We start from the raw sequence: 23729 nt of genomic DNA, 5'->3' as shown, positions 1-23729 counted from the left end.
CTGTGTAGTATGAGTCCATACCGTTGGAGCAAAACAGGACAATTCCTCCTCCTCTTCCTCACTCTCACTCTCTGTTTCTGCTCTGGGCTCATCCCCCTCCTCCAGCTCCTTTTTTACCTCTGTGGAAAGTATTTACACACATAAATGCAATAAATAACACATGATACTCTATCAAAACACAGTAAAAAAAAAAAAAACAAAGAAAAAAAGGTTAACCGTTTTATTGTAACAAAAAACACTCACTCCTCTTGTCGTGCTTCCGGTGCTCAGTGTCGCCCTTCATGCTGTAGTCCAGTTTCATCAGAATCGGCTCCAAGCCGGTGTACATCCTCTGGATCAGCTCATGATACACCACCAGGGGCCACAGCAGCACGCTGAGGGCTGAGAATATGCACACATGGAGAAAAAACATTCACAGATTTGATAAAGCAAGACGCTGCAGAGAAGTGAGGGAAATGCCAACAGCGCCTCCTGAATTTATAACAACCCCTGATAAAGCCAAGTAAGCAGCCTCTTATTGATCTGACTGTGCAATTAAGGCAAGATGCTATTTTCACAAAGCTTATGAAAACTGACACACGTATGTCTTAGTTTGAAGACATGTTTGCTTGTTTTTCCGTTTATCTTCTCCTTCATTTTGAGGAGAAGATACGAAATAGGACCTCTGTCGTATATATGACTAAAGTTTCTAGACACTCTCATCTTTACCAGGGGTGAAAATAAATGTTGACAGAAATGTATAATAAGTGATCTATAAGGATATCAGCAGTTTAAAAGCTGGATTCTCCACATAACGTTTTTGTTTCTACTAACCGGATTGTTATCAACACCGCATTTACTCATCTTCCTGCAGGCAGTTCGTCACGACAACCAGACAGCTCGACTGTGTGTCTGCATGACAATTAGACACAAAGTGACTCACCTATGATATATGAAATCATGATTCCTGGCACATAATGTCCAACCACAGCGAGGACAAAGCAGCCGCTGCACATCATCACACAGAACTGGGAACCAGAAAAAATGATTTTAGAACCAACATTTTATAATTATATATACAAATTCCCTTGGTTAAAATGGACAGAGTGTCTGTGCGCACCCTTCCATGGTTTTTGCGTTTGTACTGCAGCGTCTCCTGCAGATACAGGCAGCAGGTCAGGTAGCTCTCGGCGAGGTGGTGGCTGAGCTCTGGGACGCTGAGCAGATGATGCTCCGAACTCAAAGTTGGGCTTTAATTGAGAAAAAAAAAAAAGAAGGCGTGCAAAGAAAGAGAAAATTAACACCTGTGCAGAAAATAAATCTGCCTTAAACTGCAGCCTGAAATATGAACGTGGTAAGCTATCGTCTTCCTGCACTGACAGATACAGAAGAGAAAAACAAAAATGAAAAATAGTTTTCTTAAAGGAAAAACTGAAAACACACAGAAAATGGGATTTTAAGCAGACCTTTGTGCAGGTTCAGCCTCAGCATGTTGGACTGTAGGGATAAAAAAAGAAACATAAAAAAATGTCTTAATTTTACAGATAGGTGCATTCAAAGTTAGTTTTATCCAGATTTTTATTTTAAAATCAGAAATCAAGAATTATTCCCTTATCTTAGTACAACACTGCCTTAATCTGGTGCAGTTAATATGATTCATTGTTTGATAAATATTTTTTTTGTATCACACAACATTCTTAAATAAAATTAAACTACAGTGTGCAGGACAAAAGTCACAGTGATGGACTCTCAATGCTCTTCAGAGGACCCTTTTAAATCCAGTCGTAGGTTGCCGGTTTGTTAAGTCTCTAAGCTTTCACACTTAATCCCCCCCTCCACCCTCAACTTCCTCCTGATCACAATTATCATGGCTTTATGAACTCAAATTACAGCTGGAGATTTCAAAAATCAGGATTTTATTTTTGTCTTCCATGCTTTTGCAACTACGGAATGATCCCATCAAGTTTTTGCGCTTGCATTTTTTTTATTTTCAAACAGTTCTAATGTGTAACCATGACAACAAAATATTGTTTTTACAGTTGATTAGCCTCTCCAAAGTTTTAAAAAACACAAAACTTTTTTTTAAAAACTTGAACCACGACTCTGTGGAGTATGAACACAGTAAAATAGGCTAGAGCCAAGCCCAAAAGACCGCCAGTAATAACAGTAGTTAGACCTGGGCTCACCTGTAATGATGGGTAACTTAGGCTTCCATCTCTCCAGCAGCATCAGGCCCAGCAGGGACACACTCAGCAGGAACAGAGGCCGCAGGGAAGTGGAGGATAGAAGCCTGTGGAGCCAAAAACAGGTCCTTATAACTTGCTGATGCATTTATGGTCTCGGAGCCCAGCGAGTCTGACACTGACAGCTGGTCCACAGCTCCGACACCAGCAGGACAAGAAATGTCTGTTTGAGCAGCAGCAGGTGTTTCAGTAGGAAACAACTTATTTATTTACTCAACAATGCATTACTCAACAGACAAGGCTAAAGCTTTCCGTGCTAACTGTATTTAAATTACAAGCTAAGTTAGCATTAGGCTAAAGACATGGGATTAGCTAACTTCACTTGACATTTATTCGTGCTACCTACGCTGACATCAGCTTAAAATGCGATTAAAAGCTGTTTTATTGCTAAAACGTGGATAAACACAGATTCATTCGTTACCAGAATAAAGTGTTAAGAGTCAGGGCGGCTGAAACGCTATACAGCGGCCTCTCCCAGACCAGCAGCCTCTGCACCCACAGCAGCAGGGGCTCGTACGGCGATAGCCAAGCTTGGAGATGTTCCCGCAAGCGGTCGAGCTCCGGGTTCCCGTCCCCGCACGCCTGCTCCGAGGTCCCGGCAGGAAAGAGATCCTCCAGGCCGACCGAAGAGGAGGTTACCAAGGGGCGTTTTGTGGCCTCCTCTCCGCTCGCCATGTTTTTTCCCCACTTTTGTTATGTTGTTTTGGAGATCACGGGGTATACGGAACGGTCTCTGTCTAGACAACACGCTAAATGAAAGCTTCCGGATGACTCCTTCAAAATAAAAGACACTAAATCTAAACTTAAAATTTTTTATTATGCAATCAAAGATTAGAAGACTGGCGAGATGCTTTAAACGTATACAAATTCAAAAGTAAATCTACGGAAGAGGTTTTGGGAAAATGATTCCGATTTTCTTCTTCCATTAATGAAACAGCGTTTATTTACTTATTCATTTTAGAACAGATATGTTTTTTTCTTCATAAATTCCAAAACAAAAGGTTATTTGGTAAAATAAATATGCATTACACATTTATACCATGTACTTAATTAAAATTATTTTATTAAATAATCACAAAAATTAATTATTATTATCATTATTATTTTACCTTATTTCTGTGGCAGCAGTACATGTGGATCTAAAACATGTTTATTAAAATTAGCAATATATTGAAAATTATTTGGACAACAAAATCAAGATGAATATTTTACATACCACAATGTATTATTTAATAAATTGGCAGTTTGAACCCAGGTAACAATTTTTTCGACTTATTTGTACTGCAAAGCAACAACGGTACCAGATGGTTATCAATTAATACATTTTTATTAAATTTCCATCTGGAATTAACTGTTAAATTGAACTGAAAATAACGAATAAATAAACACTTAAATATATCACGATGTAATATTCTTTCAAGCGAATGGATCGTGGACATTGTATTTGATTCACATTTGCTCAAAAACATCTACTTCCGCTGTAGCTTCTTATCATTTCAACTTGACGTCCTCACGGCAGGAGCACAGATGGGCGGCGGCATCATCAACGCCGTCACAGATAAGGGGGGGAAAGGTCACGTGCTCCTTGTTTACCGTGTAAAGTGGGGAAGAAAGGGGTTTAAAAAAAAAAAGCAAGAGTGAGGCACCATGCGGTCAGGGTTCCTACTGGCTGTTTATGACAAAGCAATAAGTCAGCGTGAACATGTCACGAACCCCGGTTCAATAAAACAAAACAAAACAAAGAAACACACACGCACACACACACAGCTGGATCTGTTCACATGTATTTAATACAAACACAGGATTACAGTGAGTAAACATATTGATCACGTTGTGCAAACTGAGTCTGTGGGGAGCCTCATGAGAGATGGGATTGGAGACACTCATCATCTTACTGTAAACGGCATCGCCTGGTAATCGTCTCTCCTTTCAGTCATTCTCTAAAAGACACAAATCAACATAGCAAACTATATCTGGTGCATCCCAAACATATTCATACCCCTTGAACGTTTTTATATTTTAGAAATGTAAACATCATCTTAGGTAACTTCTGAAGGGAGTTGAGTAAAAACATACACCATAGTTATGGTAACTAAATAAGATGGCGGACGGTTGTTGCTAAGAGTGGAGGGGAGTGGAAAAACTTCAGAGCGTACCTGCTTCTGCACATTGCCAGACGTCAAGCCTGCAAAGGCAGAAAAGAGGAACTTCTTTTATTTCCTCCTAGGATAGAAGAGCATCAATCCCTGCAGGTGTAAGGACCAAAGCCTGCAGGAGGTCAGACAGAGAGATAATGCCCTTCACAACGTCCAACCTGTCCACCAGAACCAGCCGGTGGACCTGGAAGAAGAAGAAAAAAGTTTTTTTTTTTTTTTTTTTTAGCACCTGATCTCCTGATCTGATGGCAAAACACAAGCCTAAATAACACGAACCTCTGCTTTAACTATCCGATCTATGACCGTTTCTAAAGATTCATCGGGATAGCACTTCATCACACCCTCAACGCAACACGTCCGTCTGCGAATGGCTTCCTCCATCGTCATGTCCAGGTTGTTATAGGTCTTCTGGGCTGCCAGATTCTGTTATGGAAAATTAAAAAAAAGAAGAAGTCAGCAAACAATGGCACAGAAAGACAGAAATCAGAGCCTTAGATCAGATCTTTTCTGCTGTACTCACGATGACATCAAATCTTGAGTAGAGTGCCACCACTTTGCCTGTGAAAACAATCAGCTTGAATGCTGATACAGTATGAAGAGCTGATAATATCATTGAGATGTAAAATGTTGGCTTTAAAAGCATACTTTGCCCATCCACCACAGGGAGTGCCGACACTCGCCGCTCCACAAATATGGACAGGGCTTCATAAAGCGATGATGTTTGGTGGACTGTAGCAATGTTCCTGAACGTCCCGATGCCCAGTTCCTGGACCGGCCTCTTTACAAATGCAGGCTTGGGCAAATTTTTTCCCTGAAAATACATCCGGAAACTATAAAGTACAGTGCTGTGGAAAAAGAAAAACGCTTTTGTCCCCATACAGACTCTTTCTGGTTGTGTTGTTGTATTTCCAAAAATAACAGCACTAATGCAGATGTGGCTAACTCACAAATATGTGCAGGAACTTGAGGATTCGCTTGTGAGTCAGGATGTGCAGAACGTTTCCCGACTCTGGGTCGATGACAGGCAGCCTGTGGATCTTGTATCTGAGTAAGGAATAGATGGCATCGAAGAGGCTGGACAGGAAAAGGGGACGTAAGAGCGGAATTTGATGCTTTGCGGAAAAGTCTGTGAGAATTTACTCTAAGAAGAGTTTTTTGTTTTCACCTGGCCTGCGGAGAAATACTGATAAGGAACTGAGTTGGAGACTTTAAGTACACATCTAGATAAAAAACAAACAAACAAACAAACAAAAACAGGGAGAGCTCAATTAGATATTCAGCGAGATTTTAGCTTCAAGATAATGTTATTGTTAGTGGTTGTTATTTACTTTGAAGGGAATCACCTCTCCACGTTTCAATCTTATGGCTCTCCAGTCCATACATTTGGACCTTTGGGAGGAAACAAGAACAAATAAGAAATGCTAACTCTGTTTCCCGCTCTTCCCTTTACGCAACTTTGTTTCACTCTCTGCACCAGTCTTTACAATCCCAGAGTGGAGGAGCAATAATGTAAACTTACAATCATCAAATAAGAAGTAAAAATTACGATCCAAGAGCAGAAAATATACCTCCACCAATAGCTACTAAAGTTGTCGTATATTCGTGCTCACCATTGGTGACTTGTAATAACAATGGAGTATGTTGATGAAATCAGTAATAGTCAGCATACCTGTGGAAGAAGCGGAGTTACACCCCTGACCTTACACAAACCAACATTAAACAACACTGTAGACGGGGAAACACGGGCCTTACCCACAAACCTCTGCAGCTTGCTGTCCCAGAGCGGCGCAGCCCTCAAGCCATTTGCCACCAGGGCAAAAAAGGCCTTTTTCACCTTTAGAGAAAACGGAGCGAAAGTCAATAGCAAGCAAGTAATGTTTCAATTACACTAGTGGTTTGAAAGAGGTGGCATAGAGAGTGTGAAGCCAGATACCAGCATCATGGTTTCTGGCTTCACAGAAACCAGAAAGCTAAACCATGATGCTGGTATCATGGTTTAGCTGAGGTTTAGCTGAGGAATAAAATATTTTTATTCCTCAGATCTTAATCTTGCTGCTTCGGCTGCAAGAACAGGAAAGAAGAATGCGGTCCGACCTCCCTGGGCTGGAATACCTGTTAACGGACGCTCAGTGCTGATGAACTCCAGACAACACAGATGTGAAGCAGTGATGACTGGATATTAACTCAGCAATTTACCGGAAAGCTAAATAGTCGAACACTTTTTAGTTAAAATGGTACCTGAATATTAGAGTTCGTATAGAAACAGGGGCGACTGCTCCTTTAATAGCATAATAGTGTAATATAATATTGACAAAGAATTGATAAATGTCTCATGTTTTGGTTTGGAATAAAATGTTCAGTGTTCCCAACACATTTCCTAATATGGAAATGACAATCTATTATTACTATCATTATTATTATCATTATTGTATATGGAGTTTTTAGGCTTTTGTTTACTTTTTTTTTGGCAATTATTCCCTCTGATTTTGGATGCTGTGCAGCTGGAAGGATTTTTCCTCTTTTTTCCTTTTCCTTTCAGACAGTTGCTATGATACATAACCATGGCAACCATGGTGGCAGACAGAGATTTAAAAGGGAGCAGCAAAAGCAAATGAGGTGGATTAGAAGTGCTTGTCAACAGCTGACGCTGACATCCAGGACATTTTACTGCAACCTGAACACTGAGGAACAAGATTGTCACGTGGCAACAGACTTCAACCAGAGGCCTCTTCAGTTTAGTTGCAAGACTGACTGCTACTGGAAATCCTTCCTGCCCACAGCATCCACAACATTATGAATATGAGTTACAAGAACATTTAATCTTCCTTTGGGATGAATAGAAGATTTTTAATTGAATTACAAGGATTTTGAGCTTGATGCAGTTCTTAAGCTCCCTGATATCAACAAAATCTCTTTAAACGTTATATATACGTTTCAGATTGAGAAGCCCTTGCGTCCACGTTTCTATTGGAAAAGTCTACGCTTACCTGTAAGGTTGTGTCAAATATGACCAGTTTGCAGCTGATTGGAATGGCGTCGTAGCAAGTGTGACTTTTCATGAAGTTCAGGTAGACCGTGGTATCAGCCTCTGGGAGAACCCACAGTGGTTCATCAGCGTGGAGACAGACGCATGCAAACAATATGTGACGCACTAACACATACCAAGAAATGTACAAATGCCTGCATGTGCACAGCTGCAACAGAGCGGTCCTTGTAAACGTACCTTGTTTCTTCACCTTCGCCTCCTCTGTTGAACACGACACCTAGAAACACAACGCGAGTATTTTCTAAAGACCTTAAAGTCCAACCTCTGTAAATGATCCATTTCATTGGCAGCTCAGAAGCAAACAAACCTGTGAAAGAGGCTCCATTATCCTGCTTGTCCATGAACAAAAAGGTCCCGAATGACAGGGACTGTTTGGTTTGTTACCCTTTCCTACAAACCAGTTGGGTCTATATTAGGAGCTGCAGAGTGGTGTTAGGCTGGTGGCGGCAGAGTAGAGGGGGGAGGGGAAAAGGAAGCTGGCATGGGTTCAAGGGGAGGGACCGTCTGTTTTATCCCAAATCTAGACATCTGCTTTTTTGTCCTTCAGGACATTGTGTCCCTCTACTCCCATTGTCTCTCCTGGTGAACCTGCGTAATTTGAGAACATTTATTATTACATGAAATCATGTAAACCACAATTGAGATTGCACCGTTTAACTTGAAACCTTCTGGCACTGTAACAAGGTTCCCAGGAAGAGAAATCAAGCCCACAGCATCACCTCCACCTGACTGTACCAGTAGGACTCGGGTTGCTCACTTCACCTCATCAGCTCTGATGACAACTTTAAGTCACTGCGAATACGCTGCTTTAATATAATAAACGCTAGAATATTTAGAGAGAAAAAGTTAAGAGTTCAACTTCAAATAAATGCAAACAAGGAAAAAAAAACACTTTTTATAAAAGCATTTATTAATTATGGGTTCATCCTATTTTGTTTTTACACCATTTACAAAATTAAATGTTTTTTCTGCTCCAAAATGTATCAAATCCAAACCTTGAATGTATTTTTACCCCCATTCCTTGCTTAATTGCACATAAAAATATGTTTTTCTTCTTCTATGTTGTTCAAAGCAGCAATAATAAAGACAAGTGGTGTATTTAAGCAAAATGTGCAAATTCCAGATTGCATAAAAAAAAGGAAACACTTCAGTTAGCCTTCTTCTAACGTGTTGGACACAGAGCCAATAAACCTGCTACAAAACCCACAGAAGCCAAATCTTCAACACTGACCTTCGACAGGGATTATTACCAACATGAAATATGGTGCATAAGAGAAGGAAATGTTAAATATTGCAGAGACAACAGCATGTCTTTAATCTCAATGAAACAAGTGACAGGTGCATTTGGATATGCAGATAAAGCTTCCACTCAGTAGTCTACTTCCACTCTTTGACACTTTCCTCTGCAGGTATCGAACCCCAACTACTTACTCTGAACAAAACAAAATCAGTGCTTGCAGCGAATTTGACCAAAATCTGACCCAAACTGATAGAGGAACAAACAAATGGTAACACAGAGTACGCATGAGCAAAGTGAAAACTTAGGAAACAGCCTATGCTGGTTAAATTCGTCCTCCTTGTAAAGCTAGTAAGATAAGCGCTCGCTGGAAAGCTTTCTTGTAGATATGCTTAGCAACCTTTAAACAAATACGCTAACCGCCCCGATGAGATGCCATCTTGGGTTTTTATTTTTTATTTTTATCATGTATAACTCAAGAGATTTGGAAGAAATCTTGTTCATCCCAATATGAAAAAGCAGATTTGTCACCCTTAAGAGCGCTTCAGTAAAAATAAAAGTGCCACTTTACGTCCGCGCTCTTAACAACATGACAGTGGTGAGTCATGAAAACAAAAGCTTTTACGGTTTCCAGGGGCGTTTCCAGCATGACAACGGGCGACGCCTCTCTAGCCAGGCATGAGCAGAGCCTCAGGTCGGCACGGCAACAGATCTACAGTTGGAAACGCCCCAAAGTGTGAGTCCAGGCTTGATCCTGCGGCTCCCATCAGGCCGGAGGAAAGCCACGTCGACTGAGGATGGGGTTTGACAGGACCGAGGTGAGGGAGTGCCGAGGTGTTTCGAAGTACACACTGAAGATGAGGAAGGTTTGGAAGACAGCCGGAACAGTCGAAGGAGGAAGACGGCCAGGCTCGGGGAGATTCCGCGTCGGGATTTTTGACAGGATGCGCACGGCTCACGTAGGCCAACAGAGAACCCCAGAGACACAAAACAGAGTTTCTTGCAGAACCCGACGGGGAATCGTTCTGTCTGTGTTGCTGGCTGATTTCAAACGAAGCGGTTTGACCGTTTAGAGACTTATTGGTCAGAACACAACATGGCGGGCGGTGGGCCGGCATGGCTGCTTCTGGGCTGAGAGTGGGGGTCGGGAGGAGGCCGATTTCGTTTGGCGAAGGCAGCGCGGATTGGTCGCCTCTGCACAGACTGAGCTGGTGCACAACGGCACTGCTAGCAATAAGACCGGCTACACCGGTCAGATACACCAGGCCGAGCATACAGAACACCTGAAAACACACACGGGAAATACAAATTTACTCTCTTTGCATTAAAAGCCTCTTCCATTTTGACTCCACTGTTCCCTTCTAAACAGGTTTCTAACCTTTAGAAAGTGCTGATAGATGGCAGCGAGGGCGTGACTCCATGCAGAGTGATCCAGCAGCACACACAGGTCAGTGTAGGTGAACCAGCCACGTCTCATTCCTTGCTTCTCCGCAATGCTGCAAACAACAGCCACCCCCAAAATGCAAAACAAACAAACAAAAGAACAATGAAGATCCAAAATCTCTTATTACAATTTATTTTCCTTCTTTCAAACAAAACACACACACCCTCGGTCAAAAACTGTATTGATTCATGCTTCTGCAATCTTTACTTATGGCTCAACAAGAAGTAAAACGTTCAAATATTTCACAATAAATTATAACCTAAACTGATATACACACCTTGTTTCCAGGTGGCGGAGTATATCAAAGAAGTCCTTTGGCTCTGTGAAGAGGCTCCACTCCTAGGGAATAAAAACATAAATCATACATGCAGAAAAACATTAACACACACACACACACACACACACACACACACAGTCTCACTTACAATGGCATTCAAGAAACTCATCTCCAGGTTGTTGATCGTTTGGACATCCAGTTTCCCAGCTGCTCCCCACTCGTCATTGAAAACCTCCTCTTCCTCACCTTCATCGTAGAGGTATTTGCTGGCAACCATCTGGAAAACAATCAGAGAGAACATTTAAAATCGCCTTAAAATTCACACACGTGCTATTAATAATGTTACTTCGTATTTATAACGACACATGACCTCACCCCCCCAAACCCCAAGCCCCCCAGCCTTCGAAGTGCATACCATCGAGATCAGGAAAAGGTCAGACGAGGAGATCTTTTGCAGATACTCAGGGTTTCTGTGTCGGAGTCTTTCTATGTAAACCAAAGCCAGCATCATGGCACACGGAGAGATGCAAGCCTCCCTAAGCCAAGAGAGAAGCATGTTTTAGTAAAAAATGATGTAATACTTAGACGTACTTAGACAGGCGTAATACTTAGAAACAAGTGACATTATGGAAAGAACTAACCTTGCAACATGAGCAGCATACTTCTTCTGGAGCTTTCGGATTGGGCTCGGGGCAGACTTTTGGAAAATTTCAACAGCAATATCTGGAAGCACAAAGTCAACATAATGGCCATTAATAACAAACCAACGTGGAATTGCAAAATAGCACAATACAATAAAGCTAACGTTATAATAAAGTTATAAAATAATGAGTTTTGAGATGAGTCGTTTTTGGTATTAGTTTAGAATTATCTAGATGTAGTTTGAAGGGTCTAGGTATTCCTGGGAAGATTAAAAACTCAATAGATAAAAATGTGGAATTTCCCTTTTGCAAGCCTCATGTAAGTATTCCTGGTGCTAAGCCTGGACAACACTCACCTGTAACAGGGCAAGAAAGGGCATCTAGTGAAACATCTTTGTCCAGGCCATAATACAGTCTTTTTCTCACTCTCTCGCTCAGTTTTTGGTGTCCAGGAAGAAACTGCAATAACAACATGAGCTATGATGTCTTATTCAATGCAACATGACAAAAATCATCACATACAAAGCACAAAAACAGCTTAAAGTCGACATTAGCTGACAAAGCTAATGATTTAGGAAATATATGTTCCTTTTACACCGCAGCAGTAGAGGAAGCCATCTGTAATAACAATTAACCACAATCCAGACTCTGACGCTAGTTAGCGTGCTAGGCTAACAGCTAATAAACACCCGTTACTCGCTAAGAAATACCAGAGTTACAAGATTATAGCATGTTATTTTTAATTTTATAGCAATAATTAGTGCTAAAGTTGAGTTCAAACTTGTTGAATAGCGGTTTCACAATTTTCTCTCCTGCCATAAAAGGCAGTCCGCGTTATCCGTCACTCACATCAGCAAGCTAACGAGCTTAGCATCTGCTAGCATGACTCTAACTCATCGACATACCGTGAACTCCTGGAAGTCCGAAAACTGAAACGTGTTTTCATTAAATAACGCGTCGAAATCCATAGTTACTGTAAATTATACATCAGTAGGTCAAATTTGGAGGAGAAATAAAGTCTGCTCGGCCTGGTGCCTCCTCCCTGCCAAGCTTAACTTGGCTTGAAAACACGCCCTGACAGCAGATAGCCAGTGACGACTAAACCGCCTAGTGTTGTGTTTGCTTTCGTTTCAGGCAAACTGAGGCCTTTTTGACGGCAGGGGGCGCTGCGAACACAGGAGTACGGAACCCAGAACGTACCAAAAATACTTCTACTTCTTCCTATCTATAATGGCGGATCGCAAGGAACTTTAAGGTGCATACCGCCACCTTCTGTATTTTTTTAAACTATTTTTTAACTTTGTATTCTGAAGATAAATAATGATTTCCTTAATCTGTACATGTCCACTATGTGTCCTTCATTTCCTAATATTCTTTTAAGACTCCATTCCTGTCCTGTCCTTCCAACCATTCTCATTTTTTTCCTTTAAGGCTCATGTTTTACAATTCATCAGTACATGTTCTATATTTTCTTTCTCTCCACATCCTTCACATTTACCATTATTTTTTCTCCCTATTAGACATAAAATATCATTTAAATAGGTATGACCTACTCTTTACCAAAATACTTTCTGATCTTTGTGCTTATGTATTTAAATATTAAAGTTAAGTTTTTACAAATTTGAGTTCATTATATGAAGAGATGTTCAGAAACTATTTTTTATTTCAACGGCCAACACCCATAACAAACTTCGAAGTGCATCACATTTTTTTTCTTAAAGCTTAAAATCCTTATCCTTCAGTAATTATTAAAGGTAATACATTCTCATTAAAATCTAGAGGAAATGTATGTTTTTCATTTAGAGCCTGGAACTTGTGAAAAATAGATTTTTATTGTTTATTATAACAAGGCAAACACTTCTATAATTTCCACAGAACCAAGTATACATTTTCAGATCCACAAGTCGGTAGATTGAGAAGAAAGAAAAGAGTTGAAATAACACGGTTCAGCACAAAATGTATGTTTACATTTCACATACTGAGAACTAATAGTTGAGTTTGTGTGTATCCTGACGGTGTGAAATGGTTGGTACAGCAGTAGACATGCATGACTGTTTCTGTAAACCATTATGAGAATAAAGCAATTATTACATCCCACTATGCTAAACTGATTGAACTGTACACTTAAAAAGTTTTACCTCAACGTTGTACATGTTGACATACAAAAGAAAATTCCTGACAGCTTGTACTTCGCCCCACTGTCATTCATCACAGTCGCGCCGAGTTATTCATTTCTTGATTAAGCTGAATGGTTTTATTCCCTTATATTTTAATTTCTTTAGAGTTCAAAAATGGATGGCTTGTTAGAAGAGAGAAAAGAGAGACAACATAAAGTAAACGCAAAATATAAGAACAAAAAGACAAAAAACCCTGACGAGTAGCAGAAGTGCTGCTTTTTTTTTTTTGCTAATATTTTGACCTTTTGCCCCGGTATCTCGATATAAAATCATATCAGTTATGATATGAGCTTTAACATGAGTGTGTATTTTCATACATCTGATAGTAGTGTCATATCCTCAGTTCTTTAAAGGCACCTTCCCTTTTTCTACCTGACCTGACATTGCACAGACACTTGGAACGTTTCCTAAAATAAATAACATCACCACGTCGCTCGGTGTTCTTTTACTTTTAAATAAAGCATCAAATCTGACAAGTAGAGTACAAAAACACACTTTGTTGTCTCAAGCAATAAATACAATCAATGCCCTTGATGGGCTGAAGAGGTGGACGGTGGCTGTAGTTTCTCAGACTTGCGATCTTTTGCTTCGGTGTCTGAGGAGGAATCCAAGTCGTGGGCCTGCTGCTGCTTCAGCCACATGTCTGCATATAGACCCCCTTTGGACAGCAATTCGTCATGCCTTGGAAAAAGAGCGGGTTGACATTTAATCCCGATTCAGGGAAATTTGCTCCACGTTGGCGACAGGATCAGGGGAGAAACCTACCGTCCTCGTTCAGCGATCCGACCCTCACTGATCACCAGGATCTGATCCGCTCCAATGATGGTGGACAGCCTGTTTTTTTTGTTTAAAGTAAGGGAGTCCATTAGTGACAAAAATAATATTAGATTGTTTGAAAAACGGCTGGATGAATGAAACTTTTAGGCAAATAAAGCCAGGGCCATACTTTTTCGTTTCCCTATCCAGACGTGAAATATATACAAGTCAAACTCGGATTCCTGCGTTTTCCTCTTACCTGTGCGCTACGACGACGGTTGTGCGATTGGTGCAGACTTTGGCCAGAGAGGCCTGGATGTTGCGCTCTGTCTGCGTGTCCAGAGCTGATGTTGCCTAAAGAGAAACTTGGTTATAAAACTACAGACGTCTTCTGGTATTTTATTCAAGGTTTCTTTCGTGTAGCTTTGCTCTGATACCTCATCCAGCAGGATGATCTGAGGTGCCTTCAGGATTGTTCTGGCAATAGCAACCCTCTGCTTCTCACCTCCACTCAGCTTCAGACCTCTCTCACCCACTTGAGTGTCATAGCCTGCAAATTCCACAACATGGTGAAAAGAAATAGAAAAAAAAAAATACATATATACTTTTTTCAAATTACTCATAAAGCAAACAAGAAAATAAGGGGAGGAATTGTAACTTGCAAGCTCAACGGGTTACCTTCAGGGAAAGTCATGATCTTGTCATGTATGTCGGCAGCTATGGCTGCCTCCTCCACCTCGCTGTCGGACGCAGTGATGCGACCGTAGCGAATGTTGTCCCTGATCGTGTCGTTGAAAAGCACCGTATCCTGAGGAACCACACCGATGTGCGCCCGGAGAGATCTTTGCTTCAGCTGAGGAAACACAAGACAAGTGTGTACTCAATAAACTAAAGTTAAATTAAAGCGCAGACTCTGTGCCAGGCCACAAATTCAAATGAATTCAAATTCAAGCTGGTGGGTTTGCTCACACTTATGTCAAGATTTGACAATGTGGAATATGTTGATGCCCAGGTTTTTCCTTACATACATAACTTTACTGCTTTTGGTCAGCTTTCGGCAGTGCTCCTGGCTAAAACTTTCTGTGTATTTTTTGAGTTTTACTCATGCAAACGTATGAATTCGCATGAGTAAATTTACACATTTATTCATGCAAAAGCTGAGATGAAAAGCTGTGAAATTTATTATATTTGCCCTTAAAAATAGGGCAACATTTTGAAGAATTCTGGTGTCATACCAGACTCTTACCTTTGAGATATCCTGGCCATCAATGCGGATGCAGCCTCCCTGAACATTATAAAAGCGGAAAAGAAGGCGAATGATGGTACTTTTCCCAGATCCTGATGGTCCAACCTTAAAAGGAGAGCAAAAAAAAAAAAAGAAGATCATAAGAGAGCACATGAAATATATTAATAATGACAAATTCCTTATTTAAAATCACCATACCAGTGCAACAGTCTGTCCTGGAAGAACGGTGAAGGAGACATCCCTGAGAATTTCCTTTCTGTAAAAATGATCAAAATCCTTTAGTATTTTCAGACTTTGTACGCAACTTTACACTAAAATGAAAGCAAACGTGAACACACCCATTGGTGTAGCTGAAGTAGACGCTGTCAAACTCCACTCTTCCCAGTTTGAACTGCAAATTTCCAGCATTAACTTCGTCTTTCACCTGCAGAAAACACGCAGAACATTTAGAAGAAACGCTACACCACCGATCCAAACGCTCTGCAGGTTCATACATACCTCCTCTTCTTCCTCAAACAGCTTGAACATGCTTTCCATGTCGATGAAGGAATTCTGGATCATTCTGCAGGACAAAAAAAGGCAAAAAAATGATTTTAAAATAAACAGTTTCATAAGGAGATATCTAAACCCAGTAGAGCCCCATTTTTACCTGTAGTAGGTTCCAAACCAGTTGAGAGGGGTGTAAAGCTGGATGATGTATGTACCGAAAAGAACAAAATCTCCCACCTAGAATCAGAAGGCTGCCGTTGTCACAATAAGAAAAGAAACACATCAGGATATGGAGAGAATGAACCGATTTAGCACCTGAAATTTCCCCTCTGTAACAAAATAGGCACAGAGCAAAGAGCCGGCCAGCAGTCCAGATCCGATGATGACGTTCTGGGTTTGATTGAGTAAGGCGAGGGACGCCTGAGTCTTCCACTCTGAAGCCTAAAACAGGAGCAGATATGAGACGATTAATATAGTCGATGTTATGAGAACGCATAATCCTTCTCCTGAATCCCAGGTGGGTACCTCGTCTAAGTTTGCGTGTAACAAAACTTTTCAAAGAAACTATTCTCATCACATTGCTTAGAAAAAGCCGTCACTACTTAAGACCTACCTGATACTTCAAGATGGCGTCTTCAAACCGGCCGACCTCGTAGTTCTCTGCGTTGTAGTATTTGACCTATTAAGAAGACAAAAGGAGAACAAATTTGACTCGTGGTGGGGTGGGGGGATTTTAAGGCGTACAAATATTTGTTTCGCATCATAATTATAACATAATCGACCGACATCTGCATTCATTTGATTATACCGTTTCAAAGTTCAACAAAGAGTCCACGGCTTTGGACTTGGCAGCGTTGTCCTGCAGATTCATGTCTCGTCTGTACTTGGTTCTCCACTCAGTGATGATGATGGTCAGAGCTACAAGACATCGATAATTAAAGTCGTCCTAAGCATTCTTTAAGATAGTTTTGCAGATGCAGAGCTGTGAAAAATATTTGTTCCCCATACGGATTTCAAGTTTATGCTTTTCTGTCTCACTATAAAGATTTCAGATTGTCAAACCAGATTTTTAATCAAATCTGAGTAAATATAAAAAAAAAACAATAAAAAAACCCCAAAAACAAATCATTAAATAGAATCTGTCTGACAATACGAAGCAGGAGAAAAGATCTCAAAAAGCAACACAGCATGTTCTGATCTAAAAATAAAATTCCTACGTGGCTGAATTAAAACAATTCTGCTATGAAGAGAGAGCTGAAACTGGCAGGAGCAGTTATTAAATTTAAGGGGCAAATACTTTTTCGCAGCAGTTTAATTTCAGACTCTGTAGGCACAGTTCATCGTCATGGTTACGATTCAACATGCAGCACTTACCGAGGTACAAGGTCATGCAAACAAAGATGATCAGGCCGAACCAGGCGTTAAAGTTAGTGACGAAGTAGATGATGGAAATTACAATATCAGCGATGGTTGGAAAGATGCTAAACACAATGTAGCTGTGAAACGAAAAAAAAAAACAGATTTATTTTAGTTGTTTTTTTTTGTGTTTGTTTTGTTTTGGTTTATTTCACGATGCGAACAAAACACAGACCTGAGCAGGCTGTTGATTGACGACGTGCCGCGGTCGATGCTCCTCAGCACGTCGCCGGTTTTGCGGCCCAGGTGCCAGCGCAGCGAGAGCGAGTGCAGGTGGGCGAACAGGCGGACCTGCACCACCCGATTGGTGAACTGCTGCACCCGGATCCAGAGGAACGAGCGCAGGTTGCTGACGAACCCGGAGGCGCCTGAAGAAGAGGACGAGTGGAATACGTCAAAATACGTAACAAAGTCAGGAAATCTCTCAGATTCTAAACATTTACACGTGTAGAGGTGGCACTCACCTGCTCCCCCACCCTGCAGGAACTTCAGTGCGACATACACACCCACCGTGGACGCCACGGTGTGCCAGCTGCTGCCATCGGTTAATCCATTAACTGTGAAAAAGGGCGACAAAGAAACATTTTCATCCAGCTCAAATCTCACACACCTAAAACATGTGGTCTCACTCACCAATATTTTTATAGTAGATGGGTACAAAGACATTAATAACTCTCTCCACTCCCAGCAGGCCCAAGCAGAAGAGGACCAGCAGCTGGAGGATGATGTTGCCTCGGGGCCACATGTAGGGAACAAGCAGACGGACCTTCTTCCTGAACCCCTGCCAGGTGGACTGGTTCTCCTCTGGCCTTCCTAACAGGCTCTAAAAATCAGAAAAAAAACAAAACAAAAAAAACATGAAATACAGGCCCATGCAAAAGTTCTGACACATTGAACTTGGGCAAGTTTTGCAAAAAAAATAAAAATAAAAAAATTGTGGAAAAAGTTTCCATCCCTCTTCTAAAACACTGCTGTGGACTCAGGCGGATGGAACAGAAATGCAGATTTTTTTTCTTTTTTTTTTTTTTTAAAAAAGGTTGAATATCAGATTTTTTAAAATTTTTTTGCTGCTCATACTCTCCCACCTGTGCGCTGTTTTCCACGTCCCGCTCGTCTTCATTGATAAGGAGAATGTAGGGCTTTCGGGGCAAGCCGGGGGCTTTCAGACCAACAAAGAAGAGCAGCCCGGTGCAGACGTAGCGGATCACCCAGAGAGCAAACTCCACCTGAAAGATTCAACGACATCTTAAACTACAAAGAAAATATAGATGTTTACTTATCTGAATGAACGTCAATTTAGGGCTGAAAGGAAGAGAATAGGATAAAAAAAAGAAAAGAAAATGCTTTACTGATCTCCCAGAGGAAATGGCTTATTCGTTGACAAGCTACCCCGATTTTAGGTGTCACAATACAAATATATCCATATTAGATAAAGTTTTATAAACTTTATTAGATAAAGTTTATAAAAGAGATGTTTCTCTTTTCCGCTGAGTCATGCCTTCAGATTCTCATCTCTGCTCAATCAACTGCTTTTTTTTTTTTTTTAGAAAATCTGTAGCTCCACCCATGCTGAGTCAGAGTTAGTCAGCTCATAACAAAAGCTGCTTCTCTAGTTTGCCTGCTTATGTCTACTGTGTAAACACTTGTTTTTATTGAATCTCCATGTAACTAAACAAAAGCTGCAGCTACCTGATTATTCTATTGATTAATCAAATAAAATGTATCAGATTTTTCATTTATATATATATATATATATATATATATATATATATTTGCTATATATAAGTATTTGCTTTGTGCGCCACTCCTTTTCGAGGTAGCAAACCTGCTTAACATGCAAAGCATTGAAAACAAACGACACATGCCGAAAGTTGTTTCTCTTTTCTGCTGAGTCATGCCTTCAGATTCTCATCTCTGCTCTGATTGAGCAGAGATGAGAATCTGAAGGCATGACTCAGCAGAGTGTATATATATACACAGACTGTATATAGAATAATCAATAGAATAATCAGTTAGCTGCAGCTCTTGTTTAGTTACATGGAGATTCAATAAAAACAAGTGTTTACACAGTAGACATAAGCAGGCAAACTAGAGAAGCAGCTTTTGTTATGAGCTGACTAACTCTGACTCAGCATGGGTGGAGCTACAGATTTTCTAAAAAAAAAAAAAAAAAAAAAAGCAGTTGATTGAGCAGAGATGAGAATCTGAAGGCATGACTCAGCAGAAAAGAGAAACATCTTTCGGCATGTGTCGTTTGTTTTCAATGCTTTGCATGTTAAGCAGGTTTGCTACCTCGAAAAGGAGTGGCGCACAAAGCAAATACTTATCCAACCTTTGGCCTGTTTGACAATAAAATGAGATTTATCATAATGACCAGATTAAGTGCGACAGTTGGGACTAATGCATGGATATTCCACAAGATTTCAGGTTGTAGTCATTAAAAAACAACAAAAAAAAGAGAAAGAAATCAAGTTTTTTTTTTTCTAGGTTTTGCCTCACCTCTTGCTGACTGGTCTCCAGTGCCCACCACCACTGTGAACTGTACCAGGATACGAAGGCCAGGTTCTCAGCAGAGAAAGCAAAGGCCCAGAACACCAGCAGGGCGGTGCTGTGACCCCTCGTCCGGTCCATCAGGGGGACCCTCCGCCTCTCCACCCAGAGCACGCCCAATGCCCAGGACCACCCCAGCATCGAGAAGCAGCCGTACAGCACCACGTAACCCGGGAGCTCCCCGCCGTCGGCCGCTCGCCACACCAGCCCAGCCAGGAATTGGAGCAAGAGGACAATGGTGAGGACCAGCTGGAGGCCGTAGAGGTGGGAGCGAGGGATGAATTTGGACTCCATGGGGGTGCCATACTTCTGGTAGCAGATGCAGTGGACGGTGCCGAGGAAGAAGCAGATGGAGAGCAGGATGGTGGAGATGAGGGTGAAGTGGAAGCAGGGGGAGATACCCAAATCCACCCAGGTGTGGGAGATGGAGATGTTTCCCTCACAGTAGCTCTGGATGAACACCATCACTGCAGCCGTGGAACAGATGTAAGAGAAAAACAATAGGAGATAGGTAGTTGATTATTTCAGTCGTTCAATTAAAAAGTGGAACACAAGCAAGATGAAGATCCAGTGTTTTAACCTACTTATGTTTATTTTTAAATCCCTGTCATGCTGTATTCAAATTCTAATACATAATGTTTGGATTTTCCCATAAAATTAACAGAAATAAATGCTGACATTCATAGCATGCTGCGTTCAGGGAACTGTTATATTATATATGTTTCCTTTTTCTTTCTAAACAGAAAAGAGGCACAGTAAAGTGCGCAACATTTCTCCACGAGAGCCGCTACAATGATAAACGTGCATCAAAATATGGAAACAGTTCACATTTAAACTGCGGCATACTGAGAAAAATGAGTAGCAAGCGTGCATTTACAGCTCTCCAAATACATTTGACGTTCAGTTTTGCTGTTGTTGATGTGTGAACCTTACCTTGCTCGTCCAATTCAGATAATATAGAGTAGAGCCTGCACTTATCGCCAACAGAGATTAGCCGTCCGGTGGGAGGTTAACCGGTTTGTTGTCGCCAACACCCTCGGTTTTAAAACTAAACAGCCGTATCTAGCTGAAGCTTCAGCTTCTTCTACGCTGTGTTTCTGTCATTGCTGCTCTCAGCCGGGCGGATAAAAGCTCCAATACAGTTCGTCCTTGTAGCGTCAGGTGTTAAACAACAGCTATCCATGACTCGGCAATCGACGCTTACGCAACGACGTCTGACTGGACGGCAGCTTACCGCGCCCCCCAGTGGACGAAAAATAAAACGATCCGTTCGAAAAATTGGAATATTATTAAAAAGGTTTATTTATTTCAGTATATTAATCCGCTAAGTCAAATACAAAATATATAGATTCGTTACACTGAATGTGATTTCAAACCTTTATTTCTGCTAATTGTGATAATTTTCTGCTTTAAGCGAATAAAAACACAACATTTAAAATTAGAAGATGAGCACAGAGGTGGATAAAGTACTCAAAAGTACCACTAATTTAACATATTATTACTCAAATAATAAAAAAAAACTAGCTGTCAAAGATGTAAGAGTAAAAAAGTAAAAAGGCTTTTGAAGTACTGAGTGATCAGATCATCTGATTTAATATTTCAAAATTATTTCATCAGACAGACAAATATAATCTGCAAATTCTGATATTTTAGGCTAAAATGAAGATTAAAATAAATAAATAACATAATTGCAACAAATTTAAGAAGAACAAACAATATGTGAAGTTAATTGTATCTTCTTGATCCCTAAATGACACCACAGGCTTAGCAGACAGGAAATAGCTATTGTCACTTTATATTAAAGTTATGTGTCTGATGCATTTTTGGTTGAAACATTTGTTCTTATTTCAGTGATTGTTAGTCCAGCGACTTCAGGGTACAGAGGTTACTCAAGTGTGCAAAGATATTGAGGTAAAAATACTCCTAAAAGTATCTTCGCTTTCAAAAAGTTATTGAAGTAAATAAATGTAAGTAGTTACCGACCTCTCAATATGGTCATGTATACATCCATCATTTTATAGACTGGCAACGTATCCAAAGTGGAACCAGCTTCTCAATCAAGTGATAGACACCAAAATCCCATAAATCCTGCAATAACAAACCAGTTCAGCTGGACAGATGGGTGGATATGTTTTCTTTTGAATGTTTTTTTTTTTGTCTTTACTTGTGTTGCATTTTTCGATTATCTGAAACAGTTAAGTGTGACATGACAACAACAACAACAACAACACAAAAACCAAAAGCCGGTGTGGACCCTTATAGACACTTTAAAAGTGTTGAAATCAAATCTGACAGAGTTAATCTGGGCCTCCTGGATTTGCTGTGTTTAGACGATGTTGAGAAAATAAATTTAAAATAAGCTAGTTTTAAAACTTAACATGTCTTGATTCAAATGGCCTAATTGTGGTTTTGAAATTAGTAATGTATTCTGACTCTTTGACCTTTATGTTACCTGTAGTTACAGCAGAAGGTTTGCTAGGATCGTTTCAACTGCCTTTTGTCTGTGTGGGAAAACGGTAACAGTCCTTGTGATAAATTACTTCTGAACCAGAGATGACATCAGAAGTGGCTTATGTGTGAAAAAGAAATTGGTTTTGAACCTCTGAGTTTTCTGAAGTCCACTTGAACACCATTTTATCCCCTGTAGTGCTGGGAGGTGAACAGTAGATGGCACTAGATGCAAAGGTTTGAAAACAGTCACACAGACGAGGCCCGTGAGTACAAGTTTTTCACCAAATCTTCACACCCGTTCATGCAGGTGGGAGGAGAAACTGCCTCTAGAAGTCACATCACAACACATGAGACGTTATTAACGTCAGCGCATCATCTGACAGCCAAATAAAAGCCCCCAACTGACTGGCTGATGACATTGTCCAGCAGCGACAGGGTTTGTCTTTCACTTAAAGGGGTAATTTCCAGCTCTGGGAACTCACAGAAATACATCATCCTGCAGTGATGAGAGGCTTAAAGCTGAGTGCCTCGCCATTCAAACTGTAAATTCGGGGGTTAGCAAAAAGAAAGGAAAGTGACTCAAACACCAGCTGTTATAGCTGTGCTTTCTCTGGAGGAATAAATTACTCCTCAGAAATAGTCGGCGTACGAAAGAGAGGGTGAAGGCGAAGCATATAACCTGATGTGGAGTGGATAAGAAAAAAATAATAAAATAAAATAAGAGAGCTTGTGATGTCTTATGTGAATTTACCCGCTCTCATACACACACACAAGAGGAAAGGGGAAAAAAAGAAGCTAAATCTTATCATTTAGAGCCTTCACAAAGGGAATAAAGAGCTACTAATCTGCTTCATCTCCCCGGTTCTTTTGTGTGAGTGGAAATGGACCTTCTGTCCACTGGCTGCTTGTCACCCCGCTCCTTTGTCCCCCCCTGTAGATGTGACGGCCTGCCCATCACAAACCTCATCTCTCGCCTTCTTTTGTAAGGAACCCTCCGCATACAAGCATCGGCTGGAGCCCTATAAGTCCTTTAGGTGTGTCTGTTCTTGTCCCCAGAGCTGCGTTTTCCACTCGCCCACCTCTTTGTGTTTGCCGCCTGACACATATAGGCGGTAAGAGGTGGGGATAAGATGGATGCTTATGCCAATTTTATCTCTTGATTTAGTGGGAAAGGAATACTGGTGGCATTAGGAGTGCTACGTCCAATCTTATTAGCACCGAAGGCGATCAATAAAGCTTTCGATTGTGCTGAACAGAAGTCACTGGGAGACTCGGCTTTTCGAGCTTGTTTCTTATTAAAGCACCCCGGTGAATCGCCTTTGCTGCCTTTAATATACGCCAGTCGCTCTTGATATTGTTTATGTTTAATCAGTTCAAGCACAGCGTTTCGTGTGGGGAAACATTTGCAGTGTCATATAACCCTCAGATCATTTTTGTCCCATGCGTTGTGTGATTTCAGTCACTCTTTTTGCGATTTCTTGAATTTCACAGTAAATGAGAGCAAATCTACCCAAAGACTTTTACTCAAAAGCGTTCTTGAGGCACCCAAATTTGCTTTTAGATAATGTCTTAAACTTGGCTTAAAATAGCATATTAGACACAAAAAGCGACCCCAATCTTG

The 23729-nt window shown here is 40.8% G+C and overlaps 4 protein-coding genes across 7 annotated transcripts in view; all 4 read right to left on the bottom strand.

Moving 5' to 3' along the window:
- retreg2 (reticulophagy regulator family member 2) overlaps positions 1-2986 on the bottom strand; it is a 4552-nt gene extending 1566 nt beyond the window's left edge. Inside the window, 7 exon segments of the mRNA XM_007565317.2 lie at positions 22-119; positions 244-381; positions 923-1007; positions 1100-1229; positions 1446-1476; positions 2166-2269; positions 2644-2986. Of these exon segments, the coding sequence (XP_007565379.1) occupies positions 22-119; positions 244-381; positions 923-1007; positions 1100-1229; positions 1446-1476; positions 2166-2269; positions 2644-2897 (840 nt within the window). The 5' untranslated portion in view covers positions 2898-2986.
- Positions 2987-3992: 1006 nt separating this feature from the next.
- Positions 3993-7920, bottom strand: prkag3a (protein kinase, AMP-activated, gamma 3a non-catalytic subunit). 3 transcript variants are annotated; one of them, XM_007565316.2, is made up of 13 exons: positions 7732-7920; positions 7602-7641; positions 7366-7466; positions 6131-6212; positions 5989-6047; positions 5722-5767; positions 5544-5598; positions 5326-5452; positions 5024-5189; positions 4899-4936; positions 4655-4801; positions 4379-4562; positions 3993-4162 (listed from the first exon to the last, which is right to left on the bottom strand). In XM_007565316.2, exons 1-12 carry the CDS (start codon positions 7747-7749, stop codon positions 4446-4448), a joined length of 996 nt encoding a protein of 331 aa, XP_007565378.1. In that variant the 5' UTR covers positions 7750-7920; the 3' UTR covers positions 3993-4162; positions 4379-4445. The 3 variants fall into 3 exon arrangements, with proteins under 3 accessions (XP_007565378.1, XP_016533620.1, XP_007565377.1); XM_016678134.1 differs by having other exon boundaries at positions 5707-5767; positions 7541-7641; positions 7732-7917; XM_007565315.2 differs by having other exon boundaries at positions 5707-5767; positions 7732-7917.
- A 793-nt stretch (positions 7921-8713) lies between these two features.
- On the bottom strand, positions 8714-12166 carry cnppd1 (cyclin Pas1/PHO80 domain containing 1). The gene is made up of 8 exons (XM_007565314.2): positions 11929-12166; positions 11380-11482; positions 11024-11105; positions 10798-10918; positions 10531-10659; positions 10383-10444; positions 10040-10157; positions 8714-9944 (listed from the first exon to the last, which is right to left on the bottom strand). Exons 1-8 carry the CDS (start codon positions 11989-11991, stop codon positions 9330-9332), a joined length of 1293 nt encoding a protein of 430 aa, XP_007565376.1. The 5' UTR covers positions 11992-12166; the 3' UTR covers positions 8714-9329.
- A 670-nt stretch (positions 12167-12836) lies between these two features.
- abcb6a (ATP binding cassette subfamily B member 6 (LAN blood group) a) lies at positions 12837-21778 on the bottom strand. Of its 2 annotated transcripts, none has more exons than XM_016678133.1 (20): positions 21641-21778; positions 19607-20124; positions 18193-18333; positions 17741-17930; positions 17572-17664; positions 17283-17475; positions 17066-17187; positions 16500-16609; positions 16305-16370; positions 16007-16132; positions 15852-15928; positions 15701-15764; positions 15541-15626; positions 15401-15458; positions 15203-15307; positions 14635-14809; positions 14394-14506; positions 14216-14310; positions 13966-14034; positions 12837-13881 (listed from the first exon to the last, which is right to left on the bottom strand). In XM_016678133.1, exons 1-20 carry the CDS (start codon positions 21669-21671, stop codon positions 13722-13724), a joined length of 2592 nt encoding a protein of 863 aa, XP_016533619.1. In that variant the 5' UTR covers positions 21672-21778; the 3' UTR covers positions 12837-13721. The 2 variants fall into 2 exon arrangements, with proteins under 2 accessions (XP_016533619.1, XP_007565375.1); XM_007565313.2 differs by lacking the exon at positions 21641-21778 and adding an exon at positions 20591-20875.
- Between the last annotated feature and the right edge of the window lie 1951 nt (positions 21779-23729).

This window comes from Poecilia formosa, unplaced genomic scaffold (genome assembly GCF_000485575.1).
Source record: "Poecilia formosa unplaced genomic scaffold, Poecilia_formosa-5.1.2 Scaffold174, whole genome shotgun sequence".
NCBI classification, from domain to species: Eukaryota; Metazoa; Chordata; class Actinopteri; order Cyprinodontiformes; family Poeciliidae; genus Poecilia; species Poecilia formosa.
Note: the sequence above shows the minus strand (reverse complement) of the source record. Positions and strands in the feature narration are given on the sequence as shown.